General features: G+C 43.9%; 1 protein-coding gene across 1 annotated transcript in view; it reads right to left on the reverse strand.

Moving 5' to 3' along the window:
* TAF3 (TATA-box binding protein associated factor 3) overlaps positions 1–24779 on the reverse strand; it is a 170952-nt gene that overhangs the window by 35193 nt on the left and 110980 nt on the right. Inside the window, exon 3 of the mRNA XM_080812158.1 lies at positions 10389–12217. Coding sequence (XP_080668284.1) covers positions 10389–12217 — 1829 coding nt within the window. The remainder of the gene's footprint in view (positions 1–10388; positions 12218–24779) is intronic.

Genomic DNA, 24779 nt, shown 5'->3' on the forward strand with positions numbered 1-24779 from the left:
TTAGTTTTGGTTAAGTTCTCGGATTTTACTGTTAGAATTTCTACACAGAAACTCATCTAGTTGGGGAACATTTGGGGAACATTTAAGTAACTGCCAGACTTCATGTAAACAGAAAAAAGTGCAATGATATCTGCACCTATAAGATAAAATGTATGTATATGGAACCTGAAAAACACAAAACTCGTCCTAAGTGTGCACTGTCGTACAAGCAAAACGGTAATAGCAAGTGTAACGGCAGCATGAAACCGCTGGTTTTTGGGCTAGTGGTCAGCAGACCTGAAATTCTGTCGAAGAAAAAATAGAGATTTTTTAAGGATTTCTAGTGAAGGCGAGAGCTGCTGAACAGGCTGACAATCTTCACAAATATTTGAGCCAACGGTCAGAAAGGGAACACACGATCACGGATGATTTTGAAGGGGTTCCTCACACGTGCTGGTGTGAAGACCCTTTGGTACAACGTTCTGAACGAACAAAGTGAACAAAAGCTCTGTAGCTCACGTCATCACCTGCATCAGAGTCTTCCCACACGTGTCTGACTGGTGTATCTGGCGGGACAGTTTTTTGGTTGAATGGAATGGTACAGGCTCGGGGAGATGTTCAGCGTCTCTGGCCTTGGGGTCCTGCCTCCTGCTAGGCCCTGTGATGACCAGTGGCAAACCACTGACTTACACATTTCAAGCCCAAGAATTAAATCCTAACAGGGCGGTGTGGTAGTTCTAAAGGGGAATGACTCCGTAACATAATGCTCAATGTATTATCTCATCTAATTACCATATTGCCCGTCGATCACATTTACTATTTTTCTTATGTTTTCAACTATCCCCCTGGAGTTTTGTTTTTGTTTTTGTTTTTTAAATCCATCGTCACATCAAGACCTGTGGTTTCAACCGTTCTCATGAACAACGCCGGGCACGCAGGAGGCACCGAGTACTTACTGAGTCAACCACTCAAGCAGAGCACCCTCAACTCCCTGACTCTTGGTTATTTCGCCATCTGTCCAGGGCCAATCTGAAATCATCCTTAAGGGCACCGAGGAATTCCAAAGAAAATTTTTAAGATCACGTAAACATGTACCATCAGCAACCCGGGTTCCGCCTCTGCCTTCAAGGCTGTTTATCTGGATTATCCGCTCGGCTCGGGAAGGGCAGAGACCACGGCGGGTTTGCTTACTGCTGCTTCGCAGCGCCCGGCACGCAGGCTGACCTGTCCTAAGTGCGCAAGACGCAGTGAAAGAAGGTGCCTGAAGCCATGACTGCAAACCCTCACCTCTTTCCAGACCTATCTCCCGTGATTTCCTTTCCTCTTTCGCCCCTTAGACTCCACAGGAAAACCCACAGAGGTGGCCCCTCCACACCCGTGGACTTCTCCGCACCGGCAACCAGACTAGAGGCCGTCTCCTCTGGTCTCTTGAAGAAACTTCCTCCTCACGTAGGCATCTTCAACTTCGTAGTTCCACAATTTTCCGCTAGCTTTTAAATGTGCTCAATGATCTTAGAAAACCCGTCTGCCCTTCAGCCTCTCGCTGACAACCTCTTCTATTTTTCAGTCTCACATCTTTGTCTCCTTCCTCATGTAACCATTCCCCAAACCACTCCAGTCTCCTTTCTCTCCCAAGCAGGCCACTAACACCACTCTCCCCAGGCGCCAACTGTTTCCTGAGGTCTTGGTATATTTTTCCACTGGGGACCTTACCCCACTCCTTCTTCCTCCTCTACTAGGTCGTCTCCCTTTGCCTGTCCTAATTTGGCCCCCGACCCTTGTCCCTCGACACGTTCTTCCATGAGCTCATCCATGTTCATGGTTTCCATCGAAGGTTTTTACGATATGTCACTGTCTTCAAAATCTCCATCTCTAGACTAGCACTGATTGAAGATAAGACCAAAATAGAATATTGCCTACTGAACATTTTGAACTCAATATCCTGTGTTTCATCTCACCACATCTAAACTTTAACTTATGAACTTCCCCGCAAAAACCTGCTCCTCTAAACGGTCTCATTCTGGCGCATGTCTCCTCCATTCGCCCAGTTCCCTGGACAGTATGTCCGGTGGTTCTCCTTAAGGCCCTAGAGGACCAAGGGCCACGGGGGCGGGATCAGGGCAAGATCCATGGACGACTAGCTAGGGTTTGCACTCTCTTCCCCTCATTCCTTTTTTAACAGAAAGGAACGGCGGCAAGATCTAAATGAATCTGAAAACCAATGGTTTGGTCTATTTTGTAAACTATTAAGATTTCTCTATTTTTCTCACCTTTCTGTATTATCTGTGGAAGAACAGACAAATACATCCAAAACAAACAAACATTTTAAACACTTACTTCTTGTGCCAGGCATTGTGGTCGCTATTTTTCAGATGCTCTCATGTAGGTTTTTTAACAAGGATGTGGAGCAGGCATTAGGGTTTCTGTTTTGCAGGGAACCTGATCTCAGAGGAAGCCATCATTTTTCCTTTTCCTCCTTCTGTTCTAAGGTCACACAAACAGCAAAACTAGGACTGGATTCAGCTGTTTTGTTTCAGAGGATGGAAAACTACACAAGGTTCCTCTATCTTTTTAATTCTAAAAAACTTCGGGGTCATATGGTCCTAAATGATGAGTAATAGTCCACATTCCTTCAGTCTGCATTTAACCTTTTTTAAAGCTTTATTTAAAAATAAAGCTGCTTTACCTGGAAAAAGATCTTTCCTATTATTATGCTTCTCATCGTCGTTTGGTTCATGTCTATCACCACACCACATAGTAATTGCAGCTCACGCTTGCATAGCACAAAGTGTGTTCCATATACAGGATGCACTTTGCTCTTTGAACTCTGGAAGCTGGGTGTGGGAGGTATTATCATTCCCAAGTACTGGGGACCAGAAGGATTAAGTGGCTTGTCCAAAGTGAAAAGTTAGTAACTCGTCTACCTGTAGGTCCCCTGACACTAAACCCATCCTCCCCCTTACCATGCTGCTGAGTCCTTTATTCTGGTAATGCTGGAGTCTTACATGGAGTTGCTTCCTCACTTTCTCTGTAAATATCTCTTACGATAAATGACATATACTAGTGAGATGGCTAGGGTTGTTGGTGGTTGTTTTTTTAGAGAGGCAGAGAGGGGGAGCAGGGGAGGTGAGGGCAGAGGAAGAGGGAGAGAGAGAATGTTAAGTAGGCTCCATGCAGTACTGAGCCTGACGTGGGGCTCGATCTCACGGCCTTGAGACCAGGAGCTGAGACAAAACCAAGACTTGGATTCTTAACCGACTGAGGACTTACTTGACCCTAGCATGTAAGGCTAACTAGTTCATATGGAAATCATGATTGACTTTGGCCTCACCTCCATTCGACTAACCTGGCTGGGGTTTAGTTGAGTACCTCGTCAGGATAAAAGAATCAAGGCATGGTTTATTTATGTCCTACTTTTAAAAAAAGTTTTAAGATATGATATGTAAAAAAAAAAAAATAAGCAAACAAAATAGAGATACATTTTGTAAGTCCAATTAAAAATGGTATGTATGTGCCCTGAAGACAAAGATATCTCATGAACTTGTCCCGTTACCTCAGCCCCAAATTTTACCTTAGGGTACAATTAGCGTGACCATATCATCCAGAGACACCTTTGAGAGTGAAAGTGGGAGCTGTTATTTACATCACAAAAGTGTGTATACGGGGACTGTCCTAGGCCAACCAGGACATATAGCAACCCTCCCTACAAATACTTAAAACCTTAGCTTCATTCTTAAAGAAGCTGAATAGGACTTAACCTAAGGATAATATTCAAGCAAGTACAAAAAAAGGTTAACGAGGATGCTAATAATACAGACACAGAAAACACCATCTCTAAATCAAAATTTCCTACCAGACTTCCATTTACATTAACTTTAATCCAAATGCCTACCAAAATAAAAACAAGGACATGTCCTAAATTCACAAAGCGACTGCTCATGTGTCCTTCCCAGAAACTAATAAACTAAATAAATGACAATTATTTGATTACTTAACCCATACGACTAAGGCCATCTTTTAATGGCAGGAAGCCAAACTCTGGGGACAACATGAGCTTCTAAGGGTTAAAATAAAAGCACTGCACTTGAGAGGGAGCTGAGAATTGGGGCGCGCAGAGCATTTACAGTGGATTACTAAGCTTCCCAATCCACCAAAGAGCAAAGTCCAGTAATAGAAGACTCCTTTGTAGCTAACTAAAAATACATTGTCAGTGGATTTGTCCAGTTTTATGTATAAGCAATACTGCTTTCACCTGAACTAATACTAGTAGTCATATAAGCCCCTTATTGCCATGTGCTGCATTTTTTTTGCTAATCTTCAAGGATTTAGCTTCTTTGCCACATACCTCAGGGCACCAACTGATAAAGCTCTAACTCTCCATTTTTCCAGGACACCAGCAGTGCGGCCTTGCAAAAAATGAAAATCGCTCAAGAGATTTAAAGGGGAAATTTATTTTTAAAATCCTGACTTGAAGCAAAGAGGTGGATTTTTAAAAAGCTTATCTATAAAGAATCAGTTTAAATTTAAATTCTATCTTGGAACTCTTTCATGCATTCCAGCTTTAAAGTTTATCTTCTGACAGGGACTTTCTGCAAAGGTAATGGGCAGCTTTGTCAATATAATCTGGCCAAGTTTTTATTTTCTATTTTTTTAAAGTTAAACTTCTTTCATTTAAAAAAAAAAAAAAGCGTGCCTGATAGGGTGGCAGCAAGTTCAGCGAATGCCAGTTCAGATTCCCATCTATGCTAACGGGTCAGCAAAATATCCCCGAAATAGGGCTGATGAAGAGCTAATTGTAATAAGCTAACATTCTGGATGCGGAATCATGATGACCAGTGAGCACCTTGGTGTCTTTCTTAGCAATTAAGGTCTTTACATTAATTCAATTTAGAAATATGGTCTAAATACTGATAAACTGTTTAACACATTAAAAAGATAGTCAGGGGGGCGCCTGGGTGGCTCAGTGGGTTAAAGCCTCTGCCTTCGGCTCAGGTCATGATCCCAGGGTCCTGGGATAGAGCCCCGCGTTGGGCTCTCTGCTCGGCAGGGAGCCTGCTTCCCTTCCTCTCTCTCTCTCTCTCTCTCTCTCTCTCTCTGTGTGCCTCTCTGCCTACTTGTGATCTGTCTGTCAAGTAAATAAATAAAATCTTTAAAAAAAAAAAAAAAGATAGTCAGGGGCGCCTGGGTGGCTCAGTGAGTTAAGCCTCTGCCTTCGGCTCGGGTCGTGGTCTAAGGGTCCTGGGATCGAGCCCCGCGTTGTGCTCTCGGCTCGGCAGGGAGCCTGCTTCTCCCTCTCTCTCTGCCTGCCTCTCTGCCTCCTTATGATCTCTCTCTGTCAAATAATTGAATAAAATCTTAAAGAAAAAAAAAAAAAAAAGAAGAAGTTCTACAGTGTGGTCAAGTATGACAAGTGGAACCCAGCAAGGGCAACTAAAACAGAACGCAGGCTTTCACTAAGTTCATCTACATGGAGAGTTGCAGACGGCCTCCGGCAAATGTCTCTAAATTCAAAAACACTCCTATAAACGTTACCGGTTTCCTCTTGGAACAGACAGTAATAAGAAACAGGAAGAGAGTATCTCTCCCTTTCTACTGGGCTATTGTATTGACTGAAAACCCTTCATTTCACTAGTTAATTATGAGAGCTGATGAGAAAAGACTGGAAATGAGAGTACTTTACTCCAAGCAGAAGGGAAAACAATGACAACCTTTTGTTAAAGGCACAAACCGGTACAACTATCCGTCATTCTCCAAAGAACGAACTGTTTAAATTCAATAAAAGATTATCTGAGGGCAAATGCTAAGGGATTTGGGGATAGATTAAAGAAATGTGAAACATTTTAATTGTTCTGATAACTGGTCATTAAAGCACAGAGGACCGCGACTGCCCGCTCTTTGAAATACAGCGGTTGAAGAGGAGCTCTCTAAGGTCTCTTCAGGGACTACAGTTTTCTAAAATCATGATGTTCACCTTACTCCGGAGTGTGAAACCACGTTTATCCTCTCATCAGCTCTGTCTGAGGTGACTGGCTGAGAAGGCCGTATTGGGTGACAGAGAACACAGGCGTCCCTCAGACAGACCTGGGGCCACGTCCCAGCTCCTCCACCCAGCAGCTACAGCAAGCTACTCGACCTTTCTGTGCAGTTTTTCAACTCAAAACAGCAGCCAACAGCACCAAACCCTTTTAGTTGTCGGGAGGATTAATTAATCGAATTCTGGCCCGGTCTGGTGCCCGTAGGCACTCACTAAGTAGTAGCTGCTTGTATCATTCACTGTCCGGGTTAGTTCCTCTAACAGTGGATGTTAGCTCAAAATAACATTCATTGATCAAGAGGATAAAAATTGGGGGAATCCTTTATAGAATTTGTGACCTTTCCATTACAAGCAAATCTCAATGATCTGTGGGCTCATCATCCATATAATTGTTTAGTTATAAGCAAATTCTGGAGAGTCATCTTAAATGACACCAACTGGTCTTTTTCTTGGAGAAGATATTAAATTATTGTTTCTAAGCAGAGGTAACCCATACTTTATGATGATGCTGTCTCTTTCTGGTACTGAATGGGAAGAAGGAGACAGAAGGAAGGGAGCAGCGGGTCAGAGAGGTACGAAGAAGTTGGGGAATAACTAGTAAGTGGCAGAGCTAGAATTTAGATCCAAGTCAGTCTGATTGCCAAAGCCCATGGTCTTCCTGGGCCAGCACTTTCTAGGCCTATTTATCCACAGTTGTAACATCATCATTCTGGGGATGACACTCTACCATGCCTTCCCAGATCATACTTAAGAGCATAAAAACCTATCTCCAAATCTAACATGTGGATTTTGGTTTATGTCCAATATTGGGTTATATGGACAACCATTCAATTCCACTAACAAATAATGAGATATTTTCTTATTCAATTTTCTCACAGCAATCCTCCTTCCAAAAAAAAACACTTAAAATACCGAGAGTCAGTGTGAATTAAAGTAGTCCTGTAACATTCATCTCAACTTCAAAAACCCACCGTTGATAAATTAGGTCATGTGGTACATACACCGACCAACACAAGCACAAATGGGAAAGTGTAACTGGTCTGAAAGGCACAGCTAGGTTTCCGCCGCTGAAGCCAGCACGTCACATTTGTGCCTGCTCAGCATAATTGCTCTTAATGTGTTGTCCGTAAAAAGTTAGTTTGCTTCTATTTAAAAGACCAGACTCCTAACCTTGACTAGTGCATTATTGACTAGTGGATCATTACCTCCACTAGAAAAAATATTTTTCCTCCGGATGATGCAGCCACTAAGCTAGGTGCCTTGCATACATTATTTTAATCAACCCGTTTTTATTTAACGTAGGCAAGCGTAGTGGCTAAGAAACATCAGTGACGGCATCTGAGAGCCTGGGTTGAAATCGCGGCTCCCGTTCAATCACTTCCAACGCGTGTGATCGCGGGCAACCTTATTCATTTCTCCAAGCCTCAGTTTCTCATCTTAAAATGAAAGCAGTTACGGTATTTACCTTATAGAGGTGGGGTAAGAAATTAAACCTAATGTAGTGTTTACATGGTGTTGAGCATATCATAATTACTCAATAAATAGTAACTATTAGTGTTTGCTGCTTTTCAATGAGTGTTACCATATCCCTACTTTAAAGACGGAGTGCCTAAGGAGTAAAGAAACTAAAAAAATTGTCCTGGATCTCAACTCAGATTTGTTGGATTCCAGAGCCCAAGTCTCCTCCAACCTACCATGCAGATCCCCATCTAACTGATGGTATCTTTATTGGTTCTTGTATTGATAAATGTGGGTGTGCCTGGTAACAACTTCATAGGCAGGTTAAATAAACATGGGCAATTTTTTTTTTCTTTCATTAAAATACTGCCCTTGCTTGCTGATCTGGGTCAATGTCTCTGAGAGTTGCTCCTGTGAGCTGGTCAGGATGAGAAGGAAGAAGGACACGGTGGCCCTCATTTTTGTGACAAAAGACATTTCTCTGGGTAGCTAAGATGTGCCTTATGTTGCTCTGTGGATATGTGAGGGAATTCTAAAGCCCCAGGTAACCCAATTTCAGGTATACTTTCATTTACTCGTATGGCTTGATGCTCGGGGAGGAACAAATGGTGTTGAAAGAGGGGTCAAGGTTTACGTTAATATCTCAATTTCTATACCTTGTCAGTGGCATCCGCATGGGCTGAACTGGCCTTTATCCTCTCCTCTCTCCATAAAGAGCTAAACTTTAAAAGAATGCCAAGGAAGGGGAAATACTTTTTGGACACTGATAAACATAGCTGACACCCCCAGTCATATATAAGTTGGCTAGTCTGGTCCAATGAAGCAGCAAAATCTAGGTTTCTACATTTTATGGGTAGATTCAAAACGACTTACTAACACTTGCCTCCATCCAGCATGCTCTGCACTGACCGGACATTTACTCATGTGCCAAATACGGCACTGAGCGCGTCTCAGATGCAATCCCATTTATTACTCACAAAACTTGCCCAGTGTCATACAGCTAAAAAAAAGTCAGGATGTGAACTCAGGTTTAACTCTAGAGACAATACCGCTTATTCTTTTCGAAGACATTATAAGATACCCAACTTTTATAAATTTTCATCTTTTGTCATTCATCTGAGCCATAACCCATCAGACACGGTACAAGGACTTTGTTTCCTTCTGTTAGGTGTCATCTGGCAACTCATAACTGAGCCTTCCCCTCTGACCAAGGTAGTCTGAGGGAATTCCCTTTCCCAAAGTCAGGTAGAAGCTGTGGGAAGGGGAGAATTGCCGCCACAAATCTAATCTGATGGGCTTTACTCAAATTCATAATGGCCGCTGAAACAACTCCATTGACTTTCCGAAGTTAAGATGGCGTTGAAGGCAACAGTACTCTGTTTGAGTTACTGAGGACTGAGGGCCCAGCTGCCAAGATGCTAGGTCCGTGATGGGTAAGTGCTAACTGCTGCTAGGCAAGATCTCCAGCAGTCAACATTTCGAAACTGTGAGGAGTCTCTCCATGTCAGTGACCTGGCTTCTGCTGGCTGTGTGACCTTGATCTTGGACAAGTCACCCTCTCAGACTCACTTCCTCAACCACAAATGTCGGTAACAATTCCTGTTGGACCTCAGGCACAGGTGTGTTGGGAGGAGAAAATAAGGAGCGTGCTAGTGCCAGGTGCCACGAAAACATAACAGAATGCTAAGATGATTTTAAAAATGGAAACAACAGTTGGGAGTTCCGTGTCTTGTTAACTTGCTGATGTTTAGTTATTAATATCAGGATTTCCATTCTACTTCTTTATATTTTGGACTAGCCAAGGGGGACAGAAAAAGCATAAAGTCAGGCAGAAAAAGTGAGTTTCCGTTATGGCACGTCAGCTAAACGAATTTTTCTAGGTAAGTTTGAAATTTGAAATATAGCAGATGCACTGGTAACAGATGTGCCGTGTGTCAAATACATCCTATTTACTATGTGGGAAAAAATGACTGTGTGTTATTTTCCAGCCACCCTCCAAGAGGATTGCTTCTAGGGGGCAGGGAAAGGGTCTCAGAATCGGTGTGTATGACGCCGTGAATACTTGGACACTTTTCCAGAAAGGGTTCAAACCAATCAGTCGACCACTATAATCCAAGAACCATGAACTGAAGAGCAAAGCCATAAAAGCACAGGTCACATCCTGGGCTCCAAGGCTTGAGGTCCCCGTTTCTATAAAACTGCGGGATATAGATCAGCTTCCTCGGCTGTACTCTGGGAGAGCCTGACTTACTAACATTGTAAAATATCTGGAATTATTTTCTGCCCACCAGCCAGGCTGCCCGATCAGCCTAGATACTCGGAAACATGTCCTAATCTTATTAAAGCAGAAAATAGAAGGATAAGAGACACTACAGAAAGGAGTAGACAGTCCTAACCTTAAACACTTAACAGACACGGCTCACCAAAAAGAGACACGAATCCTCCAGGAGGAACACCACAGGCCTAGCTGTCCTCTGAAAACAGTGCCACAGTTCTGCATGCCTGAGTCAGATGGATGCTTTTTGGGGGTGTCTAATAATTTGGGCACAAACCACTGCGTGGCACCCTTGATAATTACACAAATATTATTTACGGTTGAAGGTGACCAATGTTTTAAAACTGCCAGAGACTACTGAGTCTGTCTGCTCACTAGAGGGTTAAGGTCTGCTGTTAGATTCCTCTTGGGCTCTGAATCTGTAATTTTTTAGTACCGGGGTGGGGGTGGGGGTGGGGGTGGGGGTGGTGCTTGGTTACAAAGGTGTGGGTCTTAGAATTAAAATTAAACCTCATCACCACGTTACAAGGCTCTTCCCGTCTGACCTCCGGGCAGCACACGTCCGGAACACAGACAGGACCTCGGGCTCTGTCTACCCGCAGTTTTCAGCCCGACGGGGTCCGGACAAGGCGAGGCGCTTACTTTTTCATGCCTGTGCTTGTCCTTCTCTTTGTCTCTCTTCTCTCTCTCCCTCTTCTCTCTCTCCCGCTCTTTGTCTTTCTTCTCCTTCTCCTTCTCTTTCTCCTTCTTTTTCTTCTTCTCTTTTTTGTCCTTTTTCCGTTCTTTCTCCTTGGGCTTCTCTTTGTCCTCGAACAGTTTCTCAGGGAGCACCGACGACAGGGTGGGCAGCGCGGTGGGGACCCTGGCAGCCGCCGCGGGGCTGAACAAGGGCAGAGGCGCATCCTTCGGGGGCAGCACCAGGGGCCCGGGGGCCGCTCTGGGCCTCTCGTCCCGCCCCTTGTCTTTAACCTTCTCCCGGTCTCTCTTATCTTTATCCCTTCTGCCCCGGTCCCTGTCTTTCTTCTTATCTTTATGCTTCTCTCTCTCCTTCCTCACTATTCCGTCTTTCAATCTCACTTTTGGATCAACATCCTCAAATTCTTTTATTTTAAACTTATAGGGATCCGGCTCTTCATCTTTAAGAAATTCCTTCCAGGGGTACTTGGTTTCCTTGCTGCTCTCCTTCTCCTTCTCCTTCTCTTTCCCCTTGTCCTTCTCTTTATTCTTCTCTTTGCTTTTGTCTCTTTCCCGCTCCTTATCTCTCTGCTTCTCCTTCTTCTTCATTTTGGTTTTCAGTTCCTTTTTCAACTTCTTTTTGACTTCCACGGAGGAAGGCAGCTTGGTTTTCTCCTCGTACACCTTGTGCAGCGGTTCGGGGGTAGGAGGAGAGACCGAAGGAGAAGAGATGTAGGGAAAGGCGGGAGGCACGGTTGGAGGGGCTCCCAGTTTTGCTTTCCGCACAACCTCATCAATGGACGCGTCCATCGTCCACGAATTGTCAGAACTTGAAGTTCCGCCTGAAAGAGGCAGAGGAGTGGATCCGGACTTAGTGAAATTGTTGGAGGAGGTGGAAGCTTTTGGAGTAGTACATTCTGAACCTGAAATCCTCTTGGGGCTGGTAAAAATGTCTCCTTCGGATTCTGATCCAGAAGAAAATTCGAAAGGGTCTGGCTCTCGTTCGGCGCAAGCCCGTGCAATCACGGCGTTGATAGAGTCGTCGATCGTTCTATCCGTCACAACTGCCTTCTTCGGCTGGTTCTCGTTGTTGAGTTTCCCAGGATCTGGCGGGGTCTGTATCTGTTTTACCTGAATGATGTCTTTACTCAGTTTTTCACTTATCATAGCTGAAGGAGTCCTGTTTGGTGTTTCCGGTCTGACAGGTGCTTGGGAAATATGAGTCATCACCTTGGGACTCTTGGGGCTTTTGGGGCTCTTGGAGCGACCAGGAGATTTCTTCTCTTTGGATATAGGTTTTGGTGACCGAATAGGACTTCCGACCATTGCTGGTGACTGTGTCGTTTTCGGTGATTTAGTCTTCTGTCCCGGAGAACTAGTTTTAGTCTTTGTTTTCGGTGTAAATGACTTTGTTTCTAACGGTTTTGTGATTGGCATTTGTGATTTTGCGACCGGTGCCAACATCGGTGGCTCTGGCGACGGAGGGGCTAGGTCTGCGCTGTCCTGGGCGTGGACCGGAGAGAGCATTGGTGGAATCTTCTGGGTATTTATCGAGCTGAGGGGCTCTCGCGCTTCCAACACTACTACGTCCAGAGTGTCCCCCTTAGTGTTTAACAGCCGTGGTCGCTTGATGGCAGGCATTTCCTCAGCTTCGGGACTATCCAACGGTCTTTTACCCAAGAAATTCTCATCATTAATAATTTCCTCCTCCTCCAGTTCATCATCTTCTTCCAAGGGAACTTGCATGGCTTCTGCGGACGTACCGCCGTCAGTGGGCACCTGCTCCTCTTCTTCTTCTGGTGAAGGAAAAGGAAAGAGCTGTTAGTGGAATATACAGAAAGTCCTAACAAATAACAGCAATGGCTTCAAACATGATTTCTAGGAAAGACAGGAATTTACAGACAGTGTTTAGAGGGGAAGGAAAGTGGTAGATCCTCAAGGATTGTCCAAACTCGCACACCATTGTTCCCTGAAGAGTGGCGATCGGGGACAGCAGATGTGGTTTGGCCCTATTTTCAGGATCTGGAGTCTGCTAAGTGTTTCCCGTTTGTCTTGTGCTTCCTTAATTATGTTCCGAACCCGACTCAATACTGCCTCTCTCTTCCTTCTTCCTCTGTGCACAGGTGTGCATACGTGTGCACCCCTCCCATACCTCTAAAGATCATGAGATGGGTTCTCAGAGGACGACAACCTCAGACATGACAAAAAAGGATACATTTTTGAGGACTCATAACAAATGTTAATTCTTGGAGTTTAGCAAACGCAAGCCTCCAACCTGGATATAATTCATATACCACTTACGCCTTCTGTTCTGCTTGCTCGACGTCAGCCACTTTGAGGCACAGTGTGGTGTGATGGCAAACCCATAGGCTTTGGCATTACAGAGATGGTGTTTCCGCTGGCAACCTGGCACTACGGAGCAACAGGCCTTCGGTACTCTCTTAACCCCTGAATCCCGTTTCCGGACCTTTCGAAAGGGGCTAATATGACTGGGCCAGCCTACTGAACTGAGTTGCTTTAAGATCACATTATTTCTTTCTCCACATATTAATGAAGCATGCTACAGGTTAGCATGGGGACACAATTACGTGTACAGCACACAGAAAGCGACTGGCACCGTAAGGCAGATAAAGAGCTATGGCAGTTCAAAGCCGAAACCGATTACCGCAGTATCAAAGATTTCAGGAAGATTTCACTGATTAGGTAGGGTTTTGGGTATTTGGAGACTAGGAATGGCGAAGTACAGGATGATGGAGCAGATGGAGAAGACAGGGAGGTGGGACACAGGAGGCCAGCGAACAATTCGTCCGGCCAGCGGGCTGCAAGACAGTACAAAGTGAGCTTATTAAGGCTGCATCCAGATCCTAGAAGCTTTGAATTCCAGAAAGACGGTTTGATCTTTATTCTACTGGTAGTTTGGACCTGGAGAAGATTTTTAGACAAGGAAGAAAAGTCGCAGGGTATATGTCAGCAAATCCTTCTGGCAGAAACATATAGGACGGATGGAAGGTAACGTAATAACGGAGAGGTAACAAGTTAGGGGCTACTGAAATGACGTAGGTAAGTAAGAGCAGGGTCTGAACTGGAACAGCGGTAACACAAGGGAGCAGTAGGGATAGATGAGATTTTGAAGACAGAACGAACGGACCCTAATACATGATGAGGTCTAACAGTGGGGAAAGGAGTCGGGCACCATCTCAAGGCTCTGCGCCCTGGCGTGAGAGTGATGCAGTCATTAAGAGACGTAAAGTAAAGAAGGAAGATGGTTATTAATTAGCTTGAGCCCTAGACCCGGAGTGGGGCGAACAGTGAGTGATGACCAGCACAGGACAAATGTGGGACATAAGGACTGTTAGTTAGCATGACTCGAGAACAACACTGTCACCCGTCCAGGCACCTAAGTGGAAACCTCATTCCAGACTCCTCCTTCCCTTTGTTTCTCCACCTCCGCATGGTGAACACAGCTTCCTCTGCCTGTCCTGTGACGTGCTCTCCCCATCGCTACTCCTGTTTGCTCGACTCCTCAGCACCTGCTCACCGTACTTTTAACTAGTCTCTCTGCCTCCAGCTGCCATCTTCCACATCGCCTTACGCTGATCTTCTGAAACCACAAATCCGAGCGTGAGACTCCCCATCTCAAGAACCTTTCACAGGTCCCTACGGGAATACTTTGCCAAAGGAATTCCTTGGAGCCCGAGGGTTCGGTGGAACCCTTTTGGAGGCACCGCACCATGCAGACTGGGTCTCCTATTCTCTATCAAATGGAATGCTTACCCCAGGGTTATCTATTTTAACTGCTGAACTTCCGTTAGAGTAATCCCTCTGCCCTCTTTTTGTTGTGAGGCTAAAACAGGTTGACAGCCAGAATTCTAAAATGTAAAATTAACCCAACGTTCCCAGCACCACCTACTGGGCCTGCCATCACCTGATTCCGTTCGTAATTCACCTCCCCTTTCCCTGCGCCCTGAGCGCGCTGCCCTTCCAGCCACGCGGGCTGATCTGCAGTTCCCCTAGGACACACTTCTGCGCCTCTGCACGTGCAGCTCCCCCCGCCTGGAAGGCTCTGCCCCCCCGACACTTGGGTAACTATCTCTTCTTAGCCTCCAATCATGATTTCCATCTTCCGTGACACTTCCCGTAGCAACTAGAAATGGGCACCCTCCCGCTTCGGGCTCTAGCGTACTCTGGTTATATGAGCAACAAGCAAGTCCAGAATATCTACTATCTGGCCTTTTACAGAAATGTCTTCAGATTCCTGTCCTAGATCTACTCTATTCAGAAAAACTGAACAGCCCCTTCCAACCCTGTCTTCATCAGAATGACAAGACAGACCGCAACTCTGCTCAACTGCTGATAGGCAAACATGAAAAAATGGGAAAGAAGAGAGCTTTAGGATAGTCTCCAAGTGGACAAATAAAAAACTTCAGAGTACTTATTACTGTTTTATTTCTAAATTCTAAAGAACCTCCTCCTACCCGAAAGGTTCCTAATCCTAACGACCAAAGCAGAAAGAGGAAGGTTTAGCTGAGCGGGGTCTTTAATGTTCAAGCCTGTCTTGTTCTCCTACCTCTGGAGGAGACCTGGTCTAGGTCAGCTCTGGGATGGGTGTGTCCTCCTGAGAGGGCCTTGGGTGGGTCCCCTGGGAGGGCAGAGGGATTACTCTGGCGGAAGCAATCCCTAGAAAAGGAGCTCCCGGGACCCACAGGAAGACAGTTAGCTATACCTCCCCCGGATGAAACGCTGGTGCTTTGCTTTTCTGAGCTAGAACAACTAATTAGAGTTCAATATTCAAACTACTAAATAATAATACTGGTCCATAACAGATACACATTATAAAGTCAACCCTGCATTTCTTTTTGAGAACATAACAAACAAAAAACACAAAAACAACTCTCCTTGCCATAATCTCTGAAACCCCACATAACAGCTAAGTCCTGAATTAACACTCAGGTTAAGCGGGTTTCACCTCCTCCATGTGGCCAAAGAACTCTATCCTGCACTGAAAGCGGGCAGAGATGCTGGGGACACCGTGTGAGGAGAACAGGTATTTTAGTAAGCGAAGCTCCTTGCTGCTAAAGGCACGGTAAGGAATTATTAACAAAACTGGTACTTTCTATTCTGCTTGTGTTAAAATTTGGCTCATGTTAATGGTGATAAGCCTTTTGATTTGATTATCCTTTGTGTAAGAACTGATTCAAAACTGTGATAGCTGTAATAACTAATCGTTAGTGCTGCCAGTCATCAAAGAAAACCATAAATTATGATATAACTCTTACACTTCTAGGAAAAAAAAAAGATATTGACAATAAGAAAAGAGACATATTAAGAAACACACTTATACCAGTACAGGAACCTTTATTTTCCAAAAAAATGTCAAGTCTTTGGGGAAGGCTCATGCCCACTACTGAACAACACTGTTCTTCATATAAATTCACTGAAGTTTATACATCTATATATACACACATATATATGTATATATTAGTGAATTTATATATATAATTGATATATATGTGCTATAATTCAATCTATAATTATAAATTATATAAGTACTACAATCCGATTTAAGGAAAACCCACCCTATTAAAAAGTAACTTCTCATTCTGCCAGAGTTTTGCATATGGGCTATGCTTTCTCATTTGTCAAAAAAAGGAAATGATGGGAAATAATGTGAATGACTCAGCGTGAATCAGAAATACAATTTAAAAGAGTCATTGAACTGGTAGCAAATTCCGTATCTTACCCTAAGATACGGAAAAGGAAAGATGAACTTGCAGGTGTCTTCTCATTTCAGCAATCAACGATTCCAGGTCAACATTTGATTGCAAAATTATGTTTTAACTTTTTAATCAGAAATAATTTCAAACTTATAGAAAAGTTCCAAGAACACGACAAAGAGCTCCTGAACACCCTTCACCCAGTTTCACCAAGTTAATGTTTTCCTTCAGCGTGTGACTGCAGAGCAATGGCCAGGTCCCCTCCTACGTGCAGATCAGAAATAAGACGGGCCCGGGGTCACATGCATCTTTTTAAACCTCCCGCGGATGTTGATGCAGGTAGGGGGGTCACTACAAACTCCACTCCAATTTTCCCTCATTAATGACATGAATAAATAATCCACACTCGCTACATTTCCTAGAGGAGTAATGAGAAAAACATGCTTCTTTACCAAACTTCTCGAACAAAAGCTAAAACAAGGCAGTAAGGCCTGAACACACCGAAAGGGTTTTTAATAGGCTAATTCTAAGCTACCATAAGTACTGAGAACAAAACATTTTTTTAAGTAGAACAACAAATGCCTTTAAAGAAACACTATATAATCTAAAAAGCTCACAGACGTTAGAGGGAAAAAGGAAATTGTTTTTATACGGCACTGAAAGCTTTTTATCTCATTAACTACACAGATGCAGGCAACTTTAAAATTTAGTGGCATGATCTCAACACAGGCAGAAACTACACCTGCATTTCTAAACTTTAAATACAGGGACAATAAATGCCTATCTGTATGTATTTCACCAAAAATTCAATGTATTAAAAACTAGATTTTTTTGTGGGTTTTTTTTTTTTTAGAAATATACATGCAGAAATTTCTAGCAATTATGACCCAAAGTTAACCTATTTTCTTATTGGTTTACACATCCTCTTGTTTTTATAATAGATTCCTCTTTTATTAACAAATATGAAAGGATTTGTTTAAAATGCGTATTTTTTCAAAAAACACCTTTCCGTCTATCTGGATACTATAGTTGCCAGTTCCTTGAAGGGACTCACTCTTTTTTTTTCTTTTCTTAAAGATTTTATTTATTCTTCTGAGAAAGAGATAGAGAGAGAGGGAGAGAGAGAATGAACAGAGAGAGAGGTAGAGGGAGAAGCAGGCTCCTCACTGAGCCAGGAGCCCAACATGAGGCTTGATCCCAGGACCCTGGGATCATGACCTGAGCCGAAGGCAGAAGTTTAAACATCTCAACCACCCAGGCACCCCAAAGGGACTCACTCCTGCTACTGTTCATTCACTCACTCGTCTACTGGGTGTCTTCTGAGTTTCCCTGTGGTAAGCACTCTGGTCCATCCTGCATGAAGTCAAATGGGACATGATTTCCCATCCTTAAGAATCAACCACATTTTGTGGCCGTCAGCTCAAGTGCTGTGGCAGGGATCGGGATAAGGTACACATCTGGGGAGATAAGGACCGGGCGGGGGAGGGGGGTCCAGACTGAAAGCACGTGTGGCATCTGTTACCAGTGCCATGAGTCCACCTCGCACCACCCGCTGCCTCTCCCACATCTAAGATTTTCATCTGCAAAACCTCAGTATTGACATCTGACCTCCTCCTTGTAAGAGTTGAGGAACTTTTTATTGGGGCCACCTCCACACAGAGTCGACTGTACATGTGGGATGACCTAAAGGGCAGGATAGAGTTATTTCTGCCCCTAAATTATTTCACGGACTACACGCAACAGCGCTTGGCATTCTGACCACTTCGTTTATGTCTTGGACAAATCCAGATCTTTGAAATGCTGCTGCCAAAATAAGGCTGTAAAGCTAACAAATGAATGACTCCTCCCTACTTTTTGAGGTAAGGAGCCTGAGAAAATGGAACACAACTGAAGTAACCTGCCGGGACACTGGGGACAAAGAGGGTTTCGAGCACAGGGTACTGGCAGGGCAGGGTGAGGGGAGGCTGGGTCGGGTAAGACGCTGCTGTGAGCAGGGGTCTGGGGCAGCTGGAAATGGTGAGCGGATCCTGGGCACCTGGGAAAGACAGGAAGAGTAGCTATACAAAAACAATCCACAGCAATGGTTTTTTTTTTCAGTTCCAAATGAGGCTAAAATTTTTTTTAAAAATCCCATCTACATCCCCTCATAAAATATTTTTCAAATTGTGCTGTCTATAAAGCAACAGAAATTAGACCCTTACAACACAACTCAGTGTGTGTAAGTGGGCAGGTAATTTTTAAATAAACCTATTTACTTAAAAAAATGAAATTACTAGCAAAGACAAGACAATTAGGCAGTGACAATTCATAGGGTACAACCAATCAATAACACCATAAATTAATAGCAGAGTGAAGATGATGTGTTATAAATACTTATACACACCCTGACCTGTAAAAAAGCACTATTTCCCTAACATTCTGCACAATAAAAAACTAAAATGCTATATAAGCAAGCCAACCTGAAATGACACCGAGTATTATAAATGGCCTAATCTATATGTTAATGCTGTTGTATCACATAACTGCAGCAAGACTAAGATAACAATATGACTTTGGGGTTTCTATGGCTACATCCTGGGCTAACGGGCCTGAAGGGGCTGGCTGCCGACACCGCACGAGCATTCTGAGTGCTTCTTTTTGGTTATTTATGATATGATTTATGATAACGACAACATCTCCTATTTTCTCTCCTCCTCAGGTACAATAAATTGCTATCGTTAATCACCCTTCTTGGTTCAACTATGATTACAATAGCATAATAGGGCCTAGCTATGGTAATATTGTGGATTTTTTTTTTAAAAAAGAAATAAATACAAGATCTCTTCAGACAACGTCACTATCTCTAATATTTTAATCAACTTCCTTTAAGTCTTTCAGAATACATCCTATTACAACTAAGATTCCCTACCAAGGATGCGGGCCCTTCGTGCAAATCAAGCACCACACTGGCTCCCTGCTTTTCTCAAACTCACTCCACTAGTAAGACCATGTACACTATATTATAATAGTGACACAGTTTCTTTTCCAAGAAAAACAATGGCAGGTTTTTTCTTTCTTATATTGATGAAACTAATCTTACTGCTGTTTTTTATTTTCTTCCTGGGCCCAAACAAATTAGGCAAATTAGCCACTCGTCTATCAGAAGGCCATGGGCAGAGAAAGAATAAAAACTTTGCAATCACTCAGACACGCGTGACCTGCCTGTGCCAATGACGGGCTATGCAGTTGCTTCACCTCTCTGAACTTCAATTTCCTTTTATGCCAATTAGGGCCAATAGAAAGTACTACCTCTTTGGCTTCTGAGTGACAATAAGACAAAGTATGTAAAGAATCCAGCCAAGTGCTTAATAAATGAGTTAGAGTATAAAAACAGAAGATAAATTCTTCCCCTCTCCACACTGATGCCTTTTCCCTGGGCTCCTCATCAAGAAGGGGAGCCTGCTTGCTGTGGCCAGTGGGTCAGTTGGCAGATGAGACATAAGCCGAAGTCTGAAAACCACTCGTACACTGAGGCTGGCCCTCCTGCTGCTCATGGGAGACCTGCAACCACCCCCACGTGAATGAGCCGAGGTTAGCTCACTAGAGGAGAAGGGCATGCCTTAGAAGCCCGGGCCGATCGTCAGACACACAAATGAGGCCATCAATGACCAGGTGGTTGCAAATGTACAACCAACCCCAGCCCTGCACAGCTGAGCCAACCCCACAGACCCACCCACAGACTTGTGAGCCAATGAACAGTTGCTATCATTTTTAGCCGCTCAACTTTGGGGTGGTTTGCTACAGAGCAACATGTTAATCATGTATTCACATATACATGTACGAGGGACTCATGTCACCTGTGGTGGTTCCATTCGACGAAGGGGCTGTGGGCACTAAACCAGCAGCAACGGAACCACTGCTCCCAGGGGAAATATAAGGCTGGGTTCCTGTGAGGCTCCTGTCACTATATATTTGTCTGCAGATCAATATGCAGCCTTGTTTTACGTCATTTAAGACATATTGTTGATTCTCTAACACTGAACTTGTTTTTTAAAGCCAGTGGCACTGTAATTCACACCTGAATGAAGCTGATCTGACACGGGTACTTTTTTCCATAAGGCATAGCCTGGCCTTCTGACACTCGGGAACACTACCCAGCACTTTAGCATACGTGCCTGGGGATGTTTTAAACAGCATAATCTGCCCCCACCAAAAAACGCAAAAAACAAAAACAAAAACAAAAAACATGGTACAAATCAACCATGGAAAAAAGAGTACGAGAAGACCATGAAAAAAGAGTATGAGACCTAAAGCGACAAGGCAGCGTATCCCCTTGTTTGGACTGCGCTAGAAATATGCACGTTGGGCAACTCAAATTCTTCGCCACACTTTGCCTGTCTGTGAGCGCCTGTGAAAGCATCAGGCACGCTAAAATCTGGGGCTACGTATACATTTTAGGGAGCAGGCAAAACCACAAATACGGAATCCTTGTGTAATGAGGATCAACTGTATATAACTATATGGCTATAAATTCATCAGCAGCAAATACTTTTATGGACCATGGGTTTAAAATAAAAGATTCTATTTGAAAGTAATTCCAGTCCTCAGAAGGCATTTAATGAAGAGATTAAATATGCCTTAAGAACTGTAACACTGTGACCATATCTGGCAAGGCATTGTTTCCAAACCCAAACCGGGACGTATTTTGGGCTAAAGCTGCAGGAGTACTAGCTATGCGCACACCTCCTGCTCACGCCACACGACCAAGCTTTTTCCTGGGACCTACCAAGCTTTTTCCCTTCTTGGTGTCTTCATAGTCACATATTCTGTTCCCCTGTGCTAGGAACACTCTCCCCTTCGTTGTTTCCATGTTTGTCTCTCTTTCTCACCCTTTAAATCTTAAGCTTCCATGCTGCATTCTCAAAGGAATATTCTCTGGTCGTTCCCTATCTCCAAAACAAAGAGTCTCAACCCATAACTGATTCTTAGCGGTTTTTATCTGTTTCCTCAACTAAGCCCCACCCAGACAGGAACCACATTTGCCTGTAGCTGCTGAGCAATCATCCCAGGCCGACAATAAATATTTTTTTCCAGCAGTATTACTAGCAGAAAAGGTAATACAACTATTCACCAGATTTTACTGATTCTAAGTTCTTAATATGGTAAAAAAGTGTCTATCTCTGAAGCTGGGATATGTTTTATAAGCAAAGCATCTTATTTCTGTCAGACAAGTAAATAACAGTGATGTTGTTCATTGCCTGGTTGTGGGTGAACCTATCCTTCTCGGTAAAATAACGAGACACTGAAACTCCTAGATGTTTCAGACAACAGCCATTTAAAAATGTGAGGAAGAAATATTGGTTCTATGCAGTTAAAAAGTAACACTTTATATGATAAGAAAGAACTGTTTCTTAGTCTAATTGGCAGTTGTGGGGTTTTCTTTCTTAGTGGTAAAGAATGGTGCTTCTTACCATGGGTGATGTCTTAGGGTCAATGAAATGTGACAGTTGCTCCAAATTATAATTAAATGCTTACTGTATTCCTTTTCCAGAACGCAGAGAAACTGTTTTAAACTATTAAAGCAACAGCAAACTGGATAAACCTACAACCCAAGGGCCCAAGAAGGGGGGACTTACGATCAGTGACTCAGCGAATGCCTCAGAGAGGTGCTGATTCCGTTGTTGCCCTACGTTCTCCATTTCCTTTCCCTTCCTGTCCTTACTTACATAAGACACCTCTTCATCAGTTAGAGCTTCCATACAATCCTTTTTACTAGACTGACCTGGCTCAAGACCTCTGCGTTTAGACGCATGCTCTTTATTTCCAGTCCAGACTTTATTATTAAGGCAGAGTTTCATTATAGTGGAGACAGCAACGAACTAGGAGTCAACCCTGGTTTCTGGAACCAGCCCTTTTCTGTTCTTGTGTTGATGAGCACAAGAGTCTCCCACTGTACGCACACACAAATACTGTTGACCCTACTTGCTTCACAGTCAGTAAAAACAGTGCAAAATCTTGTTGAAAACTGTCCCAATGGCCATGGATTGTCAATGGCAGTCTCTTTGCTACGACTCTCTCCACTCACCTGGCCCTGAGCAGGAGCCTTTTGCAGGGAGGAGCTGCTCCTGCACTCACTTTTACCCTTCTTCCCCCAACTACACCTGTACGATACCAGAGAGTTCCAGAAAATCCTGAAAAAGGAAGGCTCAGGGTAATTACACACTGGCTGTTAAAAAGCAAGATTAGAAAGAAGACGAAATTCAGGATGACTCCAGTTTGAAATGGTTAAAAGAAACATCTGTTCAGTACCAGATGATAAATTTGATGGGGAAAGAAAATAGTATTGAAGCTTCTGGATTTTATTGTCTCATTCCATCAACCCCAAAGATCCTCATATTTAGGAGATAGCTTATAAAATCGCTGCTGGTCTCTCAAATTTGGTGATTCAAAGCTAGCAAAAAATACCCCAAGAAACCATCCATTACTACAAGTCACAAAAACAAGCACATCACAATGGTACAAAAATTACTAGAAAAATGCTATGAAATTACAATCAACTCTTTCCTGGCAGAGATGAAAGGTAGGGGAGGGGAGCCAGGAGGTTAATCAACTTGTGAGTAACAGAAAGTTACCATACACCTCAACTACAGGTTAAAAATTCTTAAAAATCAGAATGGAAGGTACTGTTATTTAACCATAAACTACTTGGAACTTCATGTAAACTTTCTTTGATGAAAGTATTGATCAAAGTACTGATGAAACTTTCTTTGACGGAAGTCACAATGTTTCAGTGATGAATGTCTCAATACAGCACCAGTATGACTTTGCAAATAAATGGTTCTGACCACCAAAAGCTAACATGATTGTTCCTATTCCCCATTAAGGCCACAGGATGGGAGAAGTTGGAGGACTCTCCAGTTCCAAATGCAGAATCGCATCGTCTTCCTGCTCAAAGGCTTCCAATGGCTTTGAGTCAGAATGAGATTAAAATCCCAACGATTACTATGGTTTATAACTCCGGTCAGGACTTTGCCCCGCCCTGACCCTCTGCTCCTCCTCTCCAACCACACTGTCCTCTCTGGCACTGCTCAAACTCACAGCACTGCTTCCCAGGACTCTCCCGATGGCCAGGAAGAGTCTTCCTCCGGGTCTTCTCATGGCTGCTTCTCTCATTTTATCCAGGTCCCAAGGTCATGTCCTCAAAGGTGTTCTCTGATCACCCACCCTCTGTGACCTACTTGCCTCCTTCCCACTTAACGTTATGTTATTCATTTGCTCAGCTAATTTTGTCTCACCCACTCAAAGGTCAGCCTTCTGAGGGCAGGGCCTGTATTTCCAGACTGTACTCCCCGTGTCAAAAACAGCAACTGACCCAGAGGAGGCCCTTAATACTTGTCGAGCAAAGCTCACAGCAACATGCAGTGTTTCCCATGGGGGTGGCTGAAGCTGGGAGTGTGAGAAAGGTCACCTGAGGAAACATACAGTGTGTGAACAGCCAATAAGCTGGAAGAAAGCCAGAAGAGAAAATATAAGCAAGTACAAGAAAGGGTTTCAACCAGGAGTATTCAATTGTGCCAAAGATCAAAAAGCAACCAGCATGGCACACCCCCCCCAAAGTTATTATGCCCTATGATAAGTGCTATGAAATAAACAAACAGGATAAAGTCATATAAGACAGCAACTAAGGAGGCGGTAGGGAGAAAGAGTGCCATCTTCTCGGTAGGATGAAAAAACTCTCTTATCGGCTAAACACAGATCTGAATAATTAGAAGAGCTAGGCAGAGACACGCCAGAGGAAAAGTATTCTCCGCACAAGGAACAGCACGGAGAAGAGCCGTATGTATAACGAGGCTGTATGTTTGAGGCACTGAAAGGAAACCAGTGTGGCCAGTGTAATGGGGGAGTAAGAGGGAATGTGATGGACTGGACAGGTAGATGGGGCTTCGTTAGCCATGCTGAGGAGTTGGCTTTTTAAGTTTGATCTGCTTTTTTTAAAAATTAGGGGCAGTGGGAGAAGGAGAGAGAGAGAGAATCCTAAGCTGACTCCACACGGAGCACAGCGCCTGATGTGGGGCTCCATCCCACGCTCCTGAGGTCATGACCTAAGCTGAAGAGTCAGACGCTCGACGGCCTGAGCCACCCCAGCACCCCCGATCTGTTTTAGAAAAATTACTCCAGCTGCTGGGAAAAGAGTATGAAGTAGGTCACTGGTGACCTGAGCTTCATCTGGTGGTGGAGGCAAATGCCGGAGGCCAACTGAAGATCACACACTAGAGCAGTCTTATGCCTTTGCTCCCCCGACAAACACCTGCGACAATCTGTACAACGGGCAACACGGACGCAAGGACAAAGCCAAGGTCTCCCTTCTCGTGGACTTCACCTGCCGGTAGGGCACATAGGCAACAAACAGACAAACGAAATTCATAGTGATGAAATCCTAAGAAGTCAATACAAAAGAGCAGACCATGTTTTTTTCGGGGGTGGGGGTGGGGGAGGGCTACTTCAGAAAGAATGGTCACAGAGGAAAGGACATTTTAGTTAAGACCAGATTCGCGAGAAGACTGTGGCCATGAGATGTGCTTCTGCACGCGCATTTTTGGGGAGAAAAGAGAGCAGCAAGGCAAGGCCCTGCTGTGGGAACAGACCAGCACGCTCAGCACCCGGA

Source organism: Martes martes (assembly GCF_963455335.1).
Source record: "Martes martes genome assembly, chromosome: 8".
Taxonomy (NCBI): Eukaryota; Metazoa; Chordata; class Mammalia; order Carnivora; family Mustelidae; genus Martes; species Martes martes.